This window comes from Lineus longissimus, chromosome 4, assembly GCF_910592395.1.
Source record: "Lineus longissimus chromosome 4, tnLinLong1.2, whole genome shotgun sequence".
In the NCBI taxonomy this organism is placed as follows: Eukaryota; Metazoa; Nemertea; class Pilidiophora; order Heteronemertea; family Lineidae; genus Lineus; species Lineus longissimus.
In genome coordinates, this window is record NC_088311.1 from 15,266,690 (window position 1) to 15,280,893 (window position 14,204).

At 42.1% G+C, this 14,204-nt stretch overlaps 1 protein-coding gene across 3 annotated transcripts in view; it reads left to right on the forward strand.

The window, feature by feature from the left end:
- LOC135485978 (uncharacterized) overlaps window positions 1–13,089 on the forward strand; it is a 128,584-nt gene extending 115,495 nt beyond the window's left edge. For 2 of the 3 annotated variants that reach the window (XM_064768416.1, XM_064768418.1), the window contains one exon: window positions 10,439–13,089. In XM_064768416.1, the coding sequence (XP_064624486.1) occupies window positions 10,439–10,609 (171 nt within the window). In that variant the 3' untranslated portion in view covers window positions 10,610–13,089. Of the gene's footprint in view, window positions 1–2,273; window positions 2,399–10,438 lie in introns of those variants that run through there. The other variant, XM_064768417.1, reaches the window with a different exon arrangement.
- The last annotated feature ends 1,115 nt before the right edge of the window (window positions 13,090–14,204 follow it).

The following is a 14,204-nucleotide window of genomic DNA, read 5'->3' on the forward strand; positions in this document are numbered from 1 at the left end:
GTAAAATTGTGGGAATAAAAGTGACACCGAAAAACTAAGTCACACCTTGTCCTATTGAGTGAAAGTTCATTTTTACGAGTAAGAGCCAATTTTGTAGAAGTAAGAAGGTTATGTTTACCTCTCAGAAAAATTTGGATATTGTATTTAAATGAGTTTCTTGAGAAGCAGTTTTTTATATTGACAGGCACAGACTCCCAATCTCTAATTACACATGGCACAGTTGACTTGCTAAATCTTGCAGATGATCTTGGGGGAAGTACATAGTCTCGCTGAGTCCTTAAACGGCCAGGAGGCGCCCGATTACGATAAATGTCAAAGATTTCATTGACATAACATGGTACCAAATTGTGTTGTACCTCATACATAAGCACCAATCTTTTTTCCCTACGCCGAGCAGAAAGTGACATCCAATCCAAACATTTTAAAACCTTTTGGGTGTTAGTCCCATGAATACAACCACTGACTATAATGGCACCCCTATAATGGATTTTATCTAATTGAGAAAGTAGACCCTGATTGGTAAAGTCAAATATAATAGATCCATATTCAAGATGAGGTAATATAAATGATAGATACATGCGTTCAAGATGCCTTGATTGAACCGTAAACTTCAAAGCATTCAGTGGATTTAACATGTTGTTACATTTTACTACAATATTGTTGATATGCATGCTAAAAGTCAAACACTCATCAAGTGTAACACCAAGGTGCTTATGGAATGCGCCCCTTGGAATAACTCCCGTACCCAAAGACAGAGGTGGATGGTTATTGATAGTTTTACGAGGAGAGTGAAATATGACCTCTTTGCTTTTTGACGCTTTAAAATCAAGTTTCCACACATCCGACCAAACTGACAAATTGTGAAGGTCATTTTGAATAAGAGTATGGGTTTCGTCAATGGAATTCGGCAAGGCCGGGAGAAATAAAGAACTGTCATCAGCATAAAGATACAAGATACAATTTTTAACAACATCACTTAGATCATTAATATACAATAAGAAGAGGAGCGGGCCAAGTATAGAACCCTGTGGAACACCACTATTTATATAACCTGTCTCAGATCGGGCTCAGATCCGAAGAAGAACTTTCGATCTTTACCTTAACCTTGCGGTTTGAAAGGTACGACCTGAGCAGTTCAAGAAGTTTTCCCCTTATACCATAGGCCTTAAGCTTTTGAAGGAGAAGAAAATGCGGAACAGCATCAAAGGCCCCCGCAATATCAAGAAAAACCCCTCTAGTTTCCATACCATTTTCAGAATTTGAAAGAATCATATTTACAATACTTAGAAGCTGCTTATCAGTACTATGACCAGGAAGAAAGCCAGATTGACGTTTGAATAAAAGCTCATTGAGCTGCAAATGATCATACATAGATGAGTACACAACCTTTTCAAACAACTTAGACATGGAGTTTAGCAGGGTAACAGGACGGTAATTAGAAGGACATGACTTACTCCCTTTATTCTTATAGATCGGCACTATGATGCCTAATTTCCAACAATCAGGAAAACTGCCATGCTGTAGGAGGACATTAAATAACTCAGACAGTGGTTTTGCAAGAGAAGAAGCTACAAGTTTGAGCATTTTATTTGTTACACCATCGACGCCGCCTTGTTTTGAGACGTCCAAGTCCAATAGAAGTTTTCTGACCTCGAGTTCAGTGGTCCTCAGGTCACTAATTGATGCCATTGTCCTTGCAGGGAAAACAGGGGACAAGACCTCATTGTGGTCATGATGAAATTTGACCATAAACTGTTCCAAGAATAGCTGGCACTTTTCCTGCTGGGAAACATACATATTATCATTGTGAACAATACATGGGATACCAGAGGCAAACTTTTTACCGAGCAGTTGCTTAATAATATGCCAATAGTTTTTGCTGCTGGACGAACTGGTATCAAGAGACTTACATACATTTTCATGAAATGTCTTCTTAGCTGAAGTAACTAGGTCAGACACACACTTGGCACAATCTTTGTATCGAGCAAAATTGCCAATACTATTGTTCCTTACAAGTTTCCTATACATTTTGTCCCGTTTATTTACAGCTTTCTTAATCCTACTGGAGAACCACGGCATGTCCTTAGCTCTGATAACTTTGTCATGATGCGGTATCTGCTCATTGAATATACTGGATAACGCCTCAACAAAAGAGGAAGTGATGTCATTTACATCGTTGACAATAAACACTCTTTCCCAATCATTGTCAGCGACAGCAGCATTTAGGGCATCAATGTGTACCCTCGAATAGCTCCAGATTGTTTTGGTTGTAGGAGTGTCAGTCACTGGTTTAGAGAAGTCCAAGGAAACAATAGTAGAACTATGATCTGACATGGCAATTGGGGCTTCAACCGTTGCGTCCAGCACATACCCAGGAGCATTACTGAAAACCAGATCAATACAAGATTTGGAACTGTCGGTGATCCTGGTAGGTTCATGAATAAACTGGGACAGTTGATGTTTAACAGATAAATCAAACAACTGAGAGCCTTCACACGTATTAACATCCCCGTCCCACCATAGTTTATTCCTAGCATTAAAGTCACCTCCAATTAATGTAACATCTACTTTTGATTTAGAAGCCAGGGTACAACTCCTGTCAAACTCAGCAAAGTAAGCGTCCCTTGTCGCTTTATCCTGCGAAGGTGAACGATAAAACACCCCTAAGAGAAGTGTTCGCCGCCCTATCTTTACATCCAACCACATACAACCTTCATGTGTCTCCAGGTCAAATCGCCTATCGACAACAAGAAAATCATGAACATAGACCATTAGACCACGGGCACTTGCCTTGTAAACAGACTGGTCAATGTTGTGGTATCCACTAATTGTACAATCACTTGGGTTCAAATTACACCCCGTTTCACTTAGGCAAGCAATGTGAATATTGTCCGTTTTTAGACGCATGCTTAGAGCATTGAGTCGCTGACCTTTTTCAGCGGAGAGACTGTTTATGTTTGTGAACAATACATTAAAAGCATTAATATTAGGCCCTGGATTACATTCAACATCACCAGCCAGGAGAATAAGTTTACTCGTAAAGTCAGGATTAACTATAAAAATGGTCAAATCCCACAGCCCAGGAACCAATAACAATAAGATGAAAACTGTTGAAGCATAGTAGACAATACCACGTGGAGCTAAAGGATGCGACAATAAGTTTTTGACAATCAGAAATACACCAAACGGCACCACGAGAAGTACAAGTCTTATCACTGAGAAGAGGCAACAGTAGATAAGGACCAAACCAAGTTTTTGGTTAATTAACATAAAAAGCATACAGAGTAGAAGAGCAGTGCCACCAAGAAAGGCATCTCTTTGGATTAATAGTAATGGCACATTAACCTTATGCATAAAAGATGACACACCGCCCCTAAGCGGAATGTAGTTCCACCGTTAAACTCACCAACTCTCGCCCTCCAAAGGGCTAACTCAATCGCCATTAAGTACAATAGAATACAACAATAGGATCCTGGGAAGCTGCCAAGCTAGAAACATACAGTAAAACAAGTACATAATGAAGAATAAGGTGAACATTTTAGGAGGAATTGAAATTAGTACAAGTACCACAGTAGATACAGGATTAAGTGGATTGGCTTGCCACAAATGAAAATAATTATGTTGTTGGAGTGTAATGAACACATTTACTTGAAACGCTTATAGTAGGTTGTTATTTTTTAAACCTATTAACAACCGAAAACAAGATATTGATACAGTCATCAGTACTAATGTGGCTCAACAAGTTGTGTACAATCATATCGCATAACATTTGATCTCAGCCTGAGTAACAGGTTTGGTTGGAAAATTGAACTCACAACCACATGCGCGACTAATCTGCAAGTTACCTACACACCCATGTCAAAACTGTTGGCTGAGATTACTGGCACAATGTTAGACATGTGAAGCACTTTAGAGGGACCATATAACAGGTAACGCAATGACTGACCATGAATAACTATGCTCAAAATGTCAGAAAAGTCAACAGTCACCTGCAGCTAGCAGATGTCATAGAGCAATAAATGTCCGGTGTTGGCTGAAACTCATAAGACTATAACTGAACCTCCGTTGACGATCACATCTAGCTCGCAAAAACAACCAGGCGCTCAAAGTCAAAGTCATTTTTAACCAGGTGCTTCTTGCTCTTGCACCAGGCAAACAAGCGACCATCCTTCGACCATGCGTTGTCGACAACCTTCTCCCTCTTCAAAGTCAGTAGGCGGAGGAGCAATTTATATCGTCTGACTGTTAAGTCCTCATTTATGAACACATTAGGGCGCTTCCCCTTTAGCTTTCGTTTACTTTCGAAGAACTTCGCCCTGGAGGTGTAGCTGCCGAATTTGACCATGAGCTGCTGCTTACCTACTGGGCCAACCGGATGCGCACGATCTATCTCAAGCGGGGATAGGGTACATCCCATGTCGTTAGCTACTGCAAGAACCAAAGCCTTGTAGTCCTCAACTCCACGAAGTGCAAGCCCCGACAGACGCAACGAGGCCCTACGAGAATACTGCTCCAACTCATCGACAGCTTGCCTTAGTTCCTCGACCTTATCGCCCATCATAGCTGTATCACGGTGGGCATCCTCGAGTCTGGACGACATGACTTCGAGGTTCCCCTCAAGAGTAATGATTAACTGATCCTTCTTACCGATATCGGTCCTTAGCTCGAGTATCTCCTTACGTAGCTCGCTGTAGTCGGCTCTTAGATCAGCCTTGAGTTCATCAAGTTTCTCGGAGAGAAGACGAGTAAGCTCGGCTTTTAGATCATAACCACGTTTGTGTTCCGGGGATTCCACCTCCGGGTCCGGGGACAGGTCAGCAAACTTCCTTGTTATCCCTTTACCTTTCGGGGTCTGAGTATCCAAATCGTCGCTGCCTAGCTTATCCATTACTTCTGAGACGACCCCTAACCAATCAAAACTCACATGTATGACCAAAGTCAACGTTTAACTCCACAAAAAATCAAGTTCAAGTAGCCAGAATCCACTTTCGAGAATCTACATACCACCAGGACGGTTTGATAGACCTCCTGTGATGAATTGAGTGTAAAAGAGAGTCTTGAAAGGCAGAGAAAGTCAATTAAATTGGGGACATCAATGAACTCAACTTGTCCTTTTGGCTGCCACTATACAAGGCTTTCAGTGGCGACAGTCTCGTCTTGGCAATCACCAGTCTCACCAGTATCCTCCCGTCCGTCATCAGGGTCCTGGCATACACGACAGCAGAAAAGGCATCCTTTGAGGCATCGCTGAACACATGAAGTTCAGTTTGATAACTTGTGTTCATACCAAGATGTCTGCTCACTCGGATGTTATCCAAATGTGGCAACTCTTTCTTCCACAACGACCACTCCAGGGCTAAGTCTTCTTCCAGGGGGCTGTCCCAATCTTCCTTTTGGATCCATGTCCTTTGAAAGAGGATCCAGACTCTAATTCTGAACGGATCAACCAATCCCAGTGGATCAAACAAGGCTGCTATGCATCTCAGCATACCCCTCCTCGTGGCTGGATACTCTCCTTCCCTCAATCGTGGCTTCACAGTGATGACATCTTCTTCGGCTAACCACAGTATACCCAAGGCTTTCTGACATGGCAAAGTTTCCTTTCCATTTATATCCAAGAATGTGGCTTTATCACTTTGTGGGACGTCCTCTAGTACCTCAGGATCATTTGACAGCCATTTTCTCATCTTCATTCCTCCTCGGTCCAACATCTCTGTCATCTCAGATCTGGTTTTCTTTGCTTCTCCTGTAGAACATCGGCTATCAATGGCATCGTCGACATACAAAGCATTCTCCACTGTGTCAGCTGCCTCTGGATATTAATTCTTCAGTTTACGACTGTGCTCTCTTATAACCAGGTTGGCTTTAAATGGTGATGATGTTTCTCCGAAGATTGTCCTCTGATACTCTAAAACTTGCTGTTCCCAAACTATCCGATAAAATCGCCTGCTATCAGGGTCAAGGCCAATTTGGAGAAACATCTCAGAGACATCTCCCACAATAGCTACAGGGTATTGCCTAAATCTCAGGAGTACTTCCACCAGATCATTGAGCAGTTTAGGTCCCGGTAAAATGTTGCTATTCAAGCTTGTCCCATCAAATTTGGCAGCACAGTCGAGGACCATTCGGACTTTCGTGGTTGCTCTTGAGTCATCTCTCACAGGAAAAACTGGGATGTGGAATCCTTCATCTTTGGCCTCTGCTACAGGTCCTATGGGTAGTAAGTAACCCTTTCTGACTTGCTGTTCTATGACTTCCTTACACTTGGCATAAAACTTTGGATCTTTCTTCTGTAGGTTCATTTCCATCTTGTCTTGGCGTTTTGACACAGCTCGTAAGTTGTGTGGCAGCTTAGGTTGACCATATCTCCACGGTGTCACCACTTCATAACGGCCTCCCACCATTTTCATTGAGTTCAAGACTGTTTCCTGGGCTCGTCTCTCTTCTGGCGTCATGTTGTTCTCCTTTGGACCATGTTCAGCTCTCCCAAGACCAATCGCATCCAACTCCCAAAGTTGTTTCACCATTGTCTTCACTTCCGTGATAGGATCATCCATGGTCGCGTGGTAAGTATACTGAGTAGTAGAACTGTCCCATTCTTCTGATTCTTCTTTGCTCACTGGTCCAATACAGGTCCATCCAAGAGGGGTCAGACGTGCAATAGGTCCGGTTTTCTCTTCGGCCGCAATTTCCCTCAAAGACCGGTGAAAGTAGGCATGTCTGTTTCCTACCAGGATACCAATCTTTTTTCCTTTTGGCTTCACAGGAAAGGGTACACCTGTAAGGTGCTTCCAATTATCTGCTGCTTTATCCCAGTTCACTACTGCTGGCTCTCCAACTAATACGGGATGGGTCCAAATGCTTGATATTTGGAAGTTTTCTTCTTGCTCCACACCCTGGATGGTCAACCCTTCAACTCTCATGGTATGGTACTCTTCGACCTTGGCTCCAAATACAATGGATACTTTCTTGGCTGTTTCCAATACAGGGAGCTTCAACTGGTGCGCTATATTCTCAAGGAGGTAACTTTCAGAGGAACCATCGTCTAGCATTGCATTGGTATGTATAATGCGATCCTTGTACTTCAGCATGACAGGCACCGTTCTTAGAGAGATATTGCCGCCCATGCTGGCAAACTGAGAACCTTGGTTGTCTTTGCTATCCTGTTTTGGAGCTTTATCTTCATGCTTCTTGGGTTTCTTGGCGGTAAACGAGCTCTTTGCTGGTGTTGACATGGGCGCCTTGCCTCCCTTGCTGGCATTCTGGAAGTCGCGCTGTAGAAGTCTATGATTAGGCTTTCTCTCGCCATCTTTTGAAGTCCCCTTGATGCAGTCCACAGCCATGTGTCCGTGGGCAAGGCAAACCTTGCATAAGCCGCGTTGCTTTACTGTCCTCCAACGGTTACTCAGCGATAGCACTTTAAACTTCGGACAGGATTCGACGTCATGACTCTCGCTGCAAACTGGACATCGACTTTCTACAACAGCAAATGTTCTGTTCTTCTTCCAAGGTTTCACTTCGTTGTCTGTCCTTTCCCAAGTTTTCTTCTGTTGTTCCACTCCAACAACTGCTTCCTTGACTCTCGTTTTCATATCAACCAATTCCTCAAGCCATGTCTGGATAGTAAAGAGACTGTCTTCTTTTTTGCCTTGATGTTGCCATTGTGCGAACAGGAAAAGTTCTGTTTCTGGTATTTTACTTTTCACGATTGTAAACATCATCCCATCGCCTAGTTCTCCCTGCCTCCCAACTGTTTCCATGAAAGATATTGCTGTGTTGATGCTATTCAGTAACTCCTTTAACTTCTTGACTTTTTCTTTTTCATCGTCCTTGATAACTGGGAACTTGAACAGTTTTTCTAAGAGACGGGATCCTTCTCTTTTATCTCCTCCATATTCCCGTTCCAATCTCTTTAGTGCCTCTTTATACTGTGCTGAAGTGTAGGCTTGTAAGTCATTTATCAAGGTTTTCGGTTTCCCCGTCAAGACACTTCTTAGTCGCAGCATCTTTTCTTCGTCTGCCATTGTGGTACGGTCGATTGCTGTATTAAAGGCGGCTCTCCATGCCCGGTATTCAGTCATATCTCCTCCAAATTTATCCAGCTGTATTTTCGGCAAGCCTTGTGGTCTATTATACTGCTGAGGGGGTCTGTGATTGTAAGGCTGTTCTACCATGGTATACTGGCTCCAAGGTCCACCATCTGCAGATGTTGTAGAAACCGGTTCCACTCGATATGTATTTCCTGAAGCATTTCTCCAGTGGGTCTCCCCGACATATTGCGATGGCGGATCATCACATCTTCTCCTAGTGTAGGGTCTCTGATCAGAGTCTTGACCGGTTGGAGTTATCTGTCGTATCTGTCTGGGTTCATCATGGCTGATATCTTCTTCTGTGTGTCCGCGAGACATCTGGAAGGCTGGCATCAGCGGTTCATCCCATCTAATTGCAGTGAAGGGTCTCTGATCGTGGCTTGCTGGAGTTATCAGTTTGGCCTGGTGATGATTATCTTGGATCCTATCTTCATCGACTGGTCGATGAGACATCTGGCTCCATCTGTTTTAGTCGTCATCACTTGTACCCTGTTGTCTCAGTTGAAGATTATCATCCTTCACCCTTAGAGTATCCCTTTCTCCCTGGTGATGATTATCTTTGATCCTATATTCATCTGCTGGTCTGCGAGACATCTGGCACCATCTGTTGTAGTCATCATCACTTGTACTCTGTTGTCTCAGTTGAAGATTATCATCCTTCTCATAACTTAAAATATCCCTTTCTCTCGAGATATTCATATCCGGTTCCTTAGCATCCACCATCTGGTGTCCTACGAGCTCCTGATATTCTTTAAATGGGGTCTTCATTACACTGGGACGTGGTAACTTTGATGACTTCTTGCTCCGATGACTGCTACTTCCCATCACAGACGTCTCCTTCAGCTGCCTCAGCCTATTTATTTCATCGTCTATCTTCTCCTCATACTTGAGAATCTCATCGATCATCTTTTCTCGTAGATTGTTTTGCCTACCAAATTCTTCAATGGCTTCAATGACCCTCGCCATCTTTTTCCTAACATCCTCTTCTAATGCCGCCAACTCGTCTTCCGATCTCTCCTGTCCTATGGCTGAACTCAGTTTTGACAGCGCTCGCCCTACTGCAGATTTCAGGCCATTTATCCGGCCCCTTGTAACTGTAAAAACTCCAAGCACCTGATTATCCTTATCACCCTTCAGGAATTTTCCAAAGGAAACTAGGCATTAGAGACAAATCCTCCACTTCAAAATCAGTATTATGGCTTATGACATTTTCGACAGTCAATCTGGACGGTTCTGACCTTTTCTCCACAGTATCTTCCTTCCTTGGCTGCGCCGACTCTTGTTCCTCACCCCTTGGTGTCTCGCCAATGACAGGCCCGACGGCTCCTGGCTGGGTTTCTTCTTCTTGATCGCACATGGCGGGGTCACGTGATCTCCTACTTTCGTGCGTGCCAGCGGCACGGCAATACAATGGCAGGCGTGGCTCGGGACGATTTTTATCTTGCGTTTTTGGGGCGCTATTTTAGGGGTTTCTAAATGTTCTTTCTTAATTTCTTTTTCTCCATAGATCGTTGATGTTCATAACTTCGCTCTGCTACCACTTTTGTTGTTAAGAAAGGACGGGAAAGTTCATAAATCGAGTCAGATTTCGTCTTTAATATTTTGAGGTCTTCAAGATCGTCGCGCCGTCGTCTCGAGCGAGGACCGCAGCAAATTCACAAAATCATCTCAACAGAAATTAACAATTCTTAGCAACTCAAAATTCCCCTAAAAACATGTACAAGTAGTTAGGTATTTTTACCAATAAAATTAAACCCTCAAACAGAAGTTGACACCGTAATAATACCCAGACACCGTATGGTGCTGTCACCTGGTTATAAGATAATGACCTAAACGTCTTGTCTTCACCCTGCTTCTCAACACGTGGGTATAACTTATACCACAGTGTCCACCATTTATATCCGGTTTCAGAAACAATGGCACGCTTCTTTACCACATCGTATGTTTGGTAATTTTTATTGAAGGCGACGTACCTGTTATAAAGTTTTAAGCTGTTTTCCTTTTTACCTGTAAAAGCCCAGAGAATGGAGCTTGAATCATGAATGCACAGGGCAATAGCTTGGGGTAAAAGTGTGAAGCACTTTGAGCAACTGAAACCAGTTGGATTTAGCGCTATTTAAGTCTCATAATTATTATTATTTTATGCCTATTCAACTGCTGCATAGAATTGACCCTGCACCTATGCCTACTGGCCCAACTTTAATTCGTTGTTAGTTTTTCATAACCTGACCCTGAATTTTCAAAGTAGGTAGGTTTGTAAGAAAAAGTATATTTGATAAAATTTGTTCATTTCATAACCAGAATTTTTTTATGATTGACTATAGCTTTAATTTCATTTCTTTTTTCAGGTGTTTTACATAGTGAAGGGTAAAGTCGCTGTGACAATTCACCAGACAACATCGCTGCTAGATGCTGGTAGCTCATTCTTTGTGCCAAGGGGAAACACATATGCAATCAAGAATCTTCGACGAAATGAGGCAAAGTTAACATTTTTCGAAATGAAGAATGAAATTGAGTAGATGCATGGTTTGTTATTAGACTTGAAAAAAGCAGTGTCATTTTGAAACTGAAAAAGCATGCTTCACTACAGGGTGTTTCAAAAAAAGGAAACCAAGATCAATTTGTTAATTTCCTGGACATGGATACATATTTTGGAAATTGGCAACCACCATTTATTACCCAATGATGTCCTCTTCCTTATGACACCAAGAAATCCAATTTACTGTCACAGATGACTGAACACGAAACAGTTCAATCAACCAAGGCAGAACTGGTCTTGCACCAGATAGACGTTTTGGTAATAAACCTTGTCTGCCCAGTGCAGGGCTTTTGTTGGGCCTCCAAATTATGCCATCCTTTGCATGTGCTTCCATTGCCCACTCCTTAAAAGTTGGAAAGGTTGCTCACTTTCTCAGATGAAACTTACAACTAAGCAGCGTGTGTTTGAGGTAAAAGAGTGGTTGAGGACTGGGAGTAAGTAGCAGATGCATTTGATGTGATCAGCGAGGTCCCCTGACCTCACCCCCTGTGATTTTTTTGGTGGGGACATCTTGAGAACCAAGTTGACAAGTCGCCTCACAAGATATCAATGACCTATGTGCCAGAATCGTCACTGCAGTTGATACCTTAAAGGGGCACCTGGGGTTTAAATAGTGTGGGAGGGGATGATAGCATGCAAATGTCTGCCTGTTACTATCATGAAGAGAGCTCCTGGGCTTTTCACAATGTTTTTAAAAAATTATTTGTCACTATTAAACACATTTGAATGAATTTGATATCAGACACTTATGAATAACATAGGAACATGATGTATTAAAATCAACCTGAGAAATTGTCTATGTTATGAGATTATGGAACTTTTTTACACAGCACTGTTGAAAAGCCTTGAAGTTGAATTTACCAGCTTGAATCTGATTGGTTATAGCCCTGGTGATGCATTATTTACAAACATTGAGCACATGGCTTATAATCATGAATGAGCATGCAGGAAAGAACTAGATATGCTAGAGATCATGCATAATAAAGAGTTTCCTACCAAAGTGATTTTGGTCTGTTTTCTGTATCCTTTAGTCCATAAGTATATATCCTTATCCTACTGAATAATATATATTCTAATCCTACTGAATAATGTATATGATACTAATAATCCAAGTCTATAACTATGTGATGTCACAATCCTACTGAATATTGTTTTGTTTAGATGTATCCATGTCTATGATAGGGTAGTCTACACAATTCTATAATTCTAAAGCATATATTTTTGCTAATCCGCATAAGTATTATGATAGATATCTATGGTATCTATGATGGAAACAAGGAGCAAAATCCTAGAATCCTCGAAAATTACAACTGTCACAAATTTGTCAAAGTGCACTGTAAATTTCGAAATCGTCCAAAACACCTTCTCAAAAAAATAATGTAGTCTATCTATCAGTGCTGCTGAAACCTATTGCCACTTATGGCCCATGTATGGAATCCCTGGCGGATTTGGATAAAGATTTCTCACAGTCTCTAAAACACAATCTGGCATCACTTCACGACATGTCCAAACTATTGATGAGTCATCTGCCATATACTGCTGTTGCATCTGCTGTTTTTTGCCAATAAAGAGAGGATGGTTCCAGGATCCCCGGTCCTCCATCATTTTCCAAAAAATTTTGTAAAGTTGTTTCCTGATCACATTATTTCCATTTCTGGGTGCTTGTCCATTTCCCAGCCATCTTTGTGGATGAGTAGTCACACATGGAGAAGAATTGCAATGTTGGCACATATCTGCCCCTGGCACAGGAGCAATAACTGGTTTGAATAGTTCATGGTCCTCCTCCTGTGGTTGTGGTGGGGGTGGATCAACTACACCACCAGGCACAGGCAAAGGTTCCAGCTCATCATTTCCTCCTTGAATATTCCCCTTATTCTGTATATCATCCTGTAGTGCTTGTGTGATCGTGCCCGGTTGGCACCTCAGACTCTCCCAATTTCATCGGCCAAATAAAGGGACAACGTTTTGTATCCTCGTATATAACTCCGAGATTTAATATAATGCTATATCTACTGTTCGTACAAAGGTGGTACAAAAGGGCCAGAAAAAGGGCTGAGAAACATCTCATATCAGCTGTCCTAGCAACCTGCAATTAAACAACAAGGCTCATAAACAAATGCACCAATTTCAATATATCATGTCTAGTAATGTGAATAGCTGGCAATAATTTCTAACTCTCCTCTTAATAACATATCACCCACCCGAAGCCCCAACATGATTACGCACGCCCATCACAGACATGGGATGTTCAAAGTGATGACGTCATGTTACACGCCCCCAACGACATGGCAGACGCCCAGAACTGATCAGGTTCTGAACTAACCTCAAAAATACGAATTGACTAATAAACAAGATGACCTTGCATTATTATCAATATTCCATTAACAAATCTTCCTAATTTGTTTACCTACATATATATCTTAACCAATTTACTCAATGGTTTAAAACAAAATGAAAGCACCTGACTGGCTTTACAGTAGGCCTAAACCATTGGTTCTTAAAACCCTAAATATACTTGGAAAAGAGCTTGGGTGGCGCACTGCCTTGAACACAATACATGGAACACTGGAAGCGTTACCATGGTTCACATTTTGATACCAAGACACAAAAGTCCAACAAAATAACACTAGCTTAAATAGGCACACAATACCTATGCACTATGGGGTGGGGCAGACCGCAGAACAAAGAATGGCATCAGAATGGCAACAAGATATCCCCAAAGATAGCCAAAATCTCACTTACCTAACTGCATGGACTTTTCCCTACTAATAGGCAATTTTATATTTGTGATAGAAATAACAATTTCCTGAACTTTGCTTCTTTTAATAACGAAATCATCTTGAATAATAGAGCTGCTGGATTCTCCCCCATCCTGACACGAAGTGACTCCAAGAGCCTTTTGCCAGCGTGACAAAGCTAATGGAGACACGGGGACACTTTTTATCAGCTTGCCGGTGTTGCTGATGGCTCAGATACCAAGGCCAAGGGCCTAATACTTTTTCAAGGTCACGCATTCTCATTTGGAGGATGGTCTAATTCAACATTGTCCCAATTATAGAAATTTAAAAAAGCATGTATAGCTTCCCTTTGTTCAGTAGTAAGTGCAAGGGAAACAACCTTCAATTCTTCTGCCATGGTGTGATCTACAATCTACTGACTTGAACCTGGAACGGGCCCGCCAAATTCACTATGAATGGGACAGTCCAAGCGTGGGGGGGTGCATGGATGTGTGCATCCACCTATCCAGAATCTCATCACGGTAGTCATAAGTTTTTTTCACCAGCACTGGCTTCCCCACTTGTCGCCCTGGTGCCTTGGCATCCAAAACAAATTTGACGGAGGTGTGGTCACGGTTAACATTCGCGTTCCAGTCGATCAAAGCCAGATTTGTCCTCAGTTTGTAGGACCTCTCTCCAAAGACAAACCTTTTGTCGTGAAATTGGAGGAGGGCGTTGTTGAATGATTCTACGTAGTGTGTCTTTCGATCCAGCATAATTTTGGGGTCGTTTATATATGTCCAATTTGTAGCGATAGTCTTTTAGCAATTTCTCTGCGACTGGGTCCGTAATCAGTTT